Raw genomic sequence first — 7,412 nt, forward strand, 5'->3', positions numbered from 1 at the left:
ATCCAAAAGGTAACACTGTGAATGGGTGTATGTCATCAGTGGTCCAGCGATCAGGATTGAACTTCAATGGATCCTTAAAGAGCGTAGGGTCTTGACCCATAGTTTCCAATCCACCAAATATTGTTGTCTTAAAATAAAGGATGCAGTTAAACTGTGTACCATATACTGGTTTATTTTCATGGTAAAATATTTTTGCGAATTTCGCGGGTTTGTGATCATTTGCGAAAATTTTTCACCACAAAATTCTGCTCTCCATTGCCATGCACATGGTGCAGTCTGCAAGCAATTCATGAAAATTAATTCCACGAAATCTTAGAAATGCAAGATTTGCGAAAATTTCCCACCGCAAAAATAAACCGGTATATGGTATGTCACATTAATTATACAATTACTTTTGCTGGGATATGATAATTTAACAACTCAATATCAGTTTCAAGCCATCTTGCAGTATAAGGAGTCACATGATACAATCTACATTTATATTGATTGAGTGTTGAGTCATACATGTACATGATATAACAAATTTTAACCTCTGTGTTTCTTTAATGTGATGTCCCAGGTAAGGCATCTTTTGTAAGGAATCTCCATCAGGTTCTTCATCATTGCCTAATACTGATGTTATCTGCTTATATGCTTTCTCCTGTACTTCAGGATGCTTGGATAATGTGTACAGAACAAAAGCAGTAGTGTGTGCTGTCTACATGAAAACATTGCAGTGACCAAAGACTAAAAATACCGGTATATTAAATCTCACAGTGTCCATTCCAGCAGCTAGCATGTTAATTGAGTGAGAAATGGCATCTTTAGTGCTCATTTTCCCTTCAATCAGCCATTGCTCTAGTAGACCCATCCCATGAAATTTCTCCTCACTCACAGCAGCTCTTTCCTTTATATCAGACGTGTACTGATCAGCATAGACTTGTCCGATCTCAATCAATTTATCCAAATATTTGTTAAATTCCCTGTAGGCTTTTGTTGGGAAGACTTTATAGAGTGGTGGGCCAGCCTGCAAATCAAACAAAGTATCCACAAGACCTCCTACTGCATCTTGTAACTCTTTCTCTAGGCCTCCTTTATTCTTTATGCTATCAATATCAGCTCCAAACACAAAATGAGCAGCAACTATTTTAAAGGAACAATAATAAGTTCAATATGTAATTTTTATACATTACCTTCTAGTGACCAGTATCTGATCAAGTCTCTCACATCTTCCACAAAACCATCATCATTTTGAACATCATAAACATTTCTTATAAATCTTCTTGAGACTTTATTAAAACCAGGACAATAGCCATAAACATTGGCAGGCATCAACTGCTTTCCTAGCTTGGAACGATTATCACGCCATTCTTCACCTGACCTAAGTACAAAGTGTAAAGTATGAATGAGATATTATTTCATTATAAGCTAGTCACAAAAATTGGTACCCTGGCAAAAAGTGGTCCCCCTAAACATACAATTTAGGTCCCCCTTGATTAAATTTGGTTCCCAGGGGCAAATGCTAAAAATGTTTTAAAATGCTATAAAAGCACTTACTGGAAGACAAAAAAATTCCGATCGTTCCTTTGCTTCAGAATATAATCAACGTTAGCTTCAGTAAAAGATCGGCTAGGGTACTTTCCTTCATTTCGAAATGATTTCTCTACTGCAGATGGATCTGCTACAAATACTGAAGAATAGCCTAGAATTATTAAAGTAAAAATAATTATAAATAACATTACTGTAGCCATATTTGTAAACAATAATAGATAGACAATAAGTTAGTAAATAGAATCCCCTAAAGGCTACATTTCATAAAAACAATGGTGTCTTTTTTATAAAATAAAATTTATATTTATATAACTTCAATAAAATGGGGATGATCTACATGTATTGAGTATTTTTGATTACCTATAAAGTCAAATCTGAATATCTTTCCGTGCTCTTTAAATAGCTTGAAAGCGAGTTCACTCAAAGATATGTCTTTTAATAGCCTTATGTGTCCAATGAAAGGTAATGATCCAGGAGGGCTGGGTATGGCGGAGAATGGCTTCACCTCGGGCTTCACGGCCTTGTCTTGTACTGAAGACTCGGCTTTCTCTACTCTAGAGCTAGTAGCCTTCCATCTTATACCGCCTGTCAGGGCTAGCCGTCTCTGCCAACTACAGAAACGAATCATTTCCAAAATCCAAATTGAAACAATTCACCAGATGACTGAGAATTACACTCAGCAAAATTAATTACATTCACACCTACTACAAATAAAATGAGATTCATTGTTAACTCTAGATTTAATAATGATAAAGATTATATTTATATTTTTAAAAATCATTTTAAAGTTGCAAGTAGATCCTCTTTTGATGATTCGTAGCAACTTTCCTTCCACTTTCTTCTAATGTCCTTCAAAGTTTCACCCAATTTTTGTCCACTAGCTATACCAGCCTTCTTCAAGTCATTACCATTCACAGGACACACTGGTACCGTCCATCCCTCTAGCTCAGTGCTATCAGGGAATCGGTTACAATACTTGAGCAATTCCAGTACATGATTCCTAAACTCTCCATCAACTAGCTGATCCTTGTAATACTTCAGTGGTGCTCCCTGATAGCAAGCTTCTCTCTCATTGCTCACAAAGATTCCTAGCTTCCGCTCCAAATTCGATAGTTTCCATTGTCTACTAAACCTCTCGACTTCCTCTCCCGATTTGAGTAAAGAGACTAATAAACAAACTGGCTCCAACTGATAGTGTCTGTGCATGCTCTCCCATACTTTAGTCAACTCATTCAAATTACCATCATCAGGCAAACCTAACGTAAAGAAACAAGACAACATTCTGAATATTCTTAAAGCATACCAGTATTGCTTGAACAGGTAAATAATCCTAATGATAGCTTAGAGTGACTTTTAATTTTGGGTAATAAATTTTGTAATTTTAGCACTAGGTAGATTTTGCCGGTATTAAAAATTATAATTAAGTAATTATTATTAATAGTTACATGGCATTATTAATAAGCCTTAAGGTATTATATGCATGCAGTAAATAAATACATGTACATGCATAATGGTCTCAATTAATTACCTATATTAGCTGCCACGCCCAGTTCATACATTAGACTAACGAGATGCGGCGAGTGGTTACCGACCAGTATACGACTCATTTCGCTCCATATCCTCTCCACTGATATCTTAGTGAGACCCACAGCATTATCCCTAATGGCAATCAGCATATCTGGGTCATGGGCATTGGGTAGAAGGCATATACGACCATAAAACCTAGTGACAAAATAAATAATAATAATAATAATAAATACAGGTTTATACAGTGGCTATAGCCAAAGGAACAAGGTAAGGTTTTATTTTTAAAAATTGTGAAAGGCAATTAAATTATTACATAACGTACAAGCAATAAGGATTAAAACTATCACAATAATCAATAGAAATTTGATATGTAGGGTGACAAGGCATGTACATAAAGAGAAACTCTCTGGGGAGCATAAACAATGAATTTATTATCATTGAAAGTACGTGCACATGTACATGTACAATTATGTGCACAAAAAACATAGTCATTTATGATAGCAGACTAAAAACATCAATTACCTGAAATATCTCAGTATCCTAAGATAGTCTTCCTGTATCCTTGATACAGCATCTCCCACAAATAATAACTTTCTCTCTGCAAGGTGTTTCTGACCGTCGAAATAATCATAGAGTTTTCCGTCAAAACCAAGACTCATCGAATTAATAGTAAGGTCCCTTCTCTCGGCGTCTTTGACCCAGTCGGAGGTGAACTGAACAAGAGCGTGTCTTCCATCAGTCACGTGGTCTATCCTCAGTGTCGTTATCTCATAGTCGTTGGATTGATCAGTGTGGACCGTTATAGTCCCGTGATTGAGACCAGTTGGTATGTACCTATGTGTGTTAAGAAAACTTTATAATGAGAATTCACATAATTGAAATCCATGAATTGAAATGTACAAATATCGCAAAATAATATAGGCAGGAATTTAAAATTCCAATCACAAAAGTCACCAATGTATATTCATTAAAAATTAATGTACCAATTAATTTCATTAATTAGTTGTACTAATTAATTTCATTAATTAGTAAATAAAGCCAAGTAGTACATTGACTATACCGTATAGCGGGATTTATTGACGAGTAAAAAATTTGACGAAAACAGTAAATTTCCCCAGTTGGCGAGTTTTAATTTAACGAATAGTGCCCTTCGTGTACACGTGGCACAAAGTACAAATTTTTGACAGTTATTAAATTTGACGTTTTATTTTAAATTGTCAACTCGTCAAAATAAAACCTTTGTCAATAAATCCCACTATACAGTATATGGTAGTATCTGCTAGCACGCTTAAGGCATGTGAACAGTTGCAACTAACTGCAGCACAAAAGAAAAGATTGGCATATTATATTTTTGAAATTTTTTGATAATATGAACCTGCATGATCATAAAGGAAAGTGTTAAGTGCACTGATACATGTGTATGTGTGTAAGCAAAAGTCCATTGTATATAATGGACTCTTGGTATAAGAGAAATAATTAATAATGAATCATGTCTGTCAAATAACGTCTATGTTAACATTACAAACGGGTCCAGCTGAAGGTCTGGAGGTAATATAATGAAACTGAGAGAATTAGAACGCTGTAGTTGTTGTGATTCGTTAAACTTGGAAGAAAGAGACCCCTCATCACTTAAAGGTGGAAGGTTGCATTGAGGAGGAGGAGAAGTATCAATATATCGAGACAAAAAGGTTTCATTACGGAAGCAAATGTCATCTTTCCACACTAGAAAGGTACCATTAAGAGCTGTTTTGTATTTAATTGGCCCTTTGCAGTCTACCACCTGTAGTTGAGTAAAAGAAATGACTAGAGGTTAGGAAATACTAACCTCAACAATAAAGAAGAGTGATACTGATACCACCAACAAGCTGAGAGGAGTCATCAAATAAGAAGCCATCACACAAGGCTTGTCTTGTATCCCACCGGAACCGGTATATGCAGTACATGTGGTATATGAATGTATAGAATGATGTGGGTTGACCTGATTGGTTGCCGGTTACGTGTCAATTTATTGATATATTTTTAGAACAGCATTCGTGTCTTAATTAAATTAAATACAATTACACATGGTCACAAGTATGCATACATGCATACCAGTATATTATTGAAACAAACTTATAGTAGCTATATTGTATAAACATTAATTACAATTATTGGAAACTGGCTATTTTTTAAAGATTTTGCAAAAATTGATTTTGCATATTAAATTATTACAAATTAGCTCAAGTGCTAAGCAGTAAATCTGTATTAACACTACACGTATTAGAAAAAATCACAAAATAAGCAGCAGGTAAATTCAAATATTTATAATATAATAATGCAGCCCTCATCATGAATTCACGCCTTTGTTTTGACTTATTATTGTTGTTGTTGTTATTATTATTATTATTGGGGCGAGCATGAGCAAAGCCCCTCTAAATCCAGTCTCAATTGAGAGCTCGCAATGTGTATTCTGTATACCTTCTAATTATGAAATTGGCTGAAAATGCCTCCTCTTATTAAGTGTAAAAAGAAATATTGAAATGGGGACAGTTGGTAGGAGGGTGTGGTCACAATGAACAAGATGGCGGCATTTAAACAGGACAAACTTTCACATTTTCTAACAGCTAGATAAGAGAGAGGAGCTACATGTATCTCAAGCATCTCTAAAGGCTAGTCCATCAGCTCTGTAAAGTCTGGAAACTTAAGTAAACTCTATAAGAGTAATTTTGGTGAGCTACAGTGCTTGTGCAAGTTTTTTGGTGAAGAATATTTTAGCCTGTACACTTTGATTCCGAGGCTAAGACTCTCCTGGATTACTCCTCTCATCGATAGAACTAAGAATGTGAGAAGAGCTTGACTCTAAAAGTTTAGCTTTGGTTCTTAGTGACAGCACTATTTCTTGTCTCTTTTATTGGTTTGTTAGTAGGTGATTGGTGATATTTGCTCTGTTCAGGCCCCTTTGGAGTCTGAGTACATGTATGTATGTAGGTATATAATGGTCTTGAAATGAGAGGTGAATCTTCTTTTCTTTCTCAAGAGCTAGATTAGAATCATTTTATTTTATTTTCATTTTACAATCTATGATATTTGCTCTGTTCAGACCCCGACCATGAGGTCAGGGTCTGAATATGCATGCAGGCAATGGTCTCAGAGACTAGAGAGATAAATATTCTTTTCTCTCTCATTAGACTAAGAGCTAGATTAGATTCATTTTAATTTTATTTCAGTAAAGTCAAGCTAAGCTGCGTCGATAGCTCATGCTTGCCCCCATAATGACATATTAAATCAAATTAATATTACAGTAAAAGATTATAGACATTATATTATATTGTATTAACCTAATGTTTGTGGTTATAAAAGTTTTCAAAATTATTATTAAAATTATTATCAAAATTATTCAAATACATATTGTCATTTTTAATACATGAGGACGTACGAAATGAAATTAATACAGTAAAAGATGATAGACATTGTTAAATTTCTGTATACGCCATATATTTCGTGGGTATAAATTTCATGATTTGGCTGCATTTTTGTATTTGCAAATAAAAATTTCGCGATTTTAATGTAATTACCACACCTACTATACAATTAGCATACTATTTTGCGGATTTTAATTTTGTAATTTTTTTCAAAACGAGACAATCGCAAAATTTAATTCCCACGAAATATATGGCGTATATGGTACTAATCTGTCACTTTATACATGTATATAATATATTGTTTCTTACCTGATTCCTTCTCTCTCAAACAGTTTTATCATTCCATCAGGAGTGCAGTCCGTTGCTAGGTCAATATCCTTAGCATTTCTCCCCAGCAGGAGGTCACGGACGGCTCCACCAACCAAACGCAATGAGTAACCTTCTGACCTGAATAACTCCTCTATTCTTAAAAGATCTAGAGAATAATAATAATAATAATAATAATAATAATAATACATAATACATAATACATAATAATAAAAATAATAACAATAATAATGATGATGATGGTGATGAGAATGATAATAATAATAATAATAAGATGAATATTAAATGTACAGCAGATTTTCTAATTTGCAGTATGCTCAACCATTTAATATTAAAATCAAAACACCTCTTCCAAGAAACTGCTCCAACAAAACCAACCAGTCCCATTAATAATAATAATAATAATAATAATAATAATAACAAAAATATTTCATAATTTGCAGTCATATGATTGCTGATTTCTGAAACTCCCAATTAATAAAAAATCATAATATATTTCACAATACCTGCCACTACAAAACCCATCAGTCACAACATTATTTATTGTATATAGTCAAATACAAATTAATTTGCAGCCATTAATTCTAATAACGTTACCAGGAGTCAATAAGCTTTTAATTGAGGTGT

The 7,412-nt window shown here is 34.0% G+C and overlaps 3 protein-coding genes across 3 annotated transcripts; all 3 read right to left on the reverse strand.

The window, feature by feature from the left end:
- Position 1: 1 nt before the first annotated feature.
- Positions 2 to 2,173, reverse strand: LOC109589266 (cytochrome P450 10-like; the record flags this gene model as incomplete). The annotated part of the gene is made up of 7 exons (XM_020005370.1): positions 1,891 to 2,173; positions 1,537 to 1,681; positions 1,173 to 1,360; positions 755 to 1,122; positions 531 to 697; positions 393 to 471; positions 2 to 127 (listed from the first exon to the last, which is right to left on the reverse strand). Coding segments are annotated over exons 1-7 (1,341 nt in total), but the record flags the coding sequence as incomplete, so codon positions are not given.
- Positions 2,174 to 2,235: 62 nt separating this feature from the next.
- Positions 2,236 to 6,933, reverse strand: LOC100636807 (CCA tRNA nucleotidyltransferase 1, mitochondrial-like; the record flags this gene model as incomplete). Its single annotated transcript, XM_003390921.3, has 4 exons — positions 2,236 to 2,786; positions 3,059 to 3,252; positions 3,580 to 3,891; positions 6,768 to 6,933. Coding segments are annotated over 4 exons (1,151 nt in total), but the record flags the coding sequence as incomplete, so codon positions are not given.
- LOC109589267 (uncharacterized) lies at positions 4,087 to 5,137 on the reverse strand. Its single transcript, XM_020005371.1, has 2 exons — positions 4,883 to 5,137; positions 4,087 to 4,837 (listed from the first exon to the last, which is right to left on the reverse strand). The coding sequence occupies exons 1-2, from the start codon at positions 4,949 to 4,951 to the stop codon at positions 4,565 to 4,567; spliced, it is 342 nt and encodes a 113-aa protein (XP_019860930.1). The 5' UTR covers positions 4,952 to 5,137; the 3' UTR covers positions 4,087 to 4,564.
- Positions 6,934 to 7,412: the final 479 nt, after the last annotated feature.

Source organism: Amphimedon queenslandica, unplaced genomic scaffold (genome assembly GCF_000090795.2).
Source record: "Amphimedon queenslandica unplaced genomic scaffold, v1.1 AMPQUscaffold_11489, whole genome shotgun sequence".
Classification (NCBI taxonomy): Eukaryota; Metazoa; Porifera; class Demospongiae; order Haplosclerida; family Niphatidae; genus Amphimedon; species Amphimedon queenslandica.

Coding starts and splice junctions, on each gene's coding strand:
- LOC109589267 (XM_020005371.1), bottom strand. CDS start 4,951: ATGGCTTCTTATTTGATGACTCCTCTCAGCTTGTTGGTGGTATCAGTA. Junction 4,838..4,882: donor CACTCTTCTTTATTGTTGAG/GTTAGTATTTCC, acceptor ACTCAACTACAG/GTGGTAGACTGCAAAGGGCC.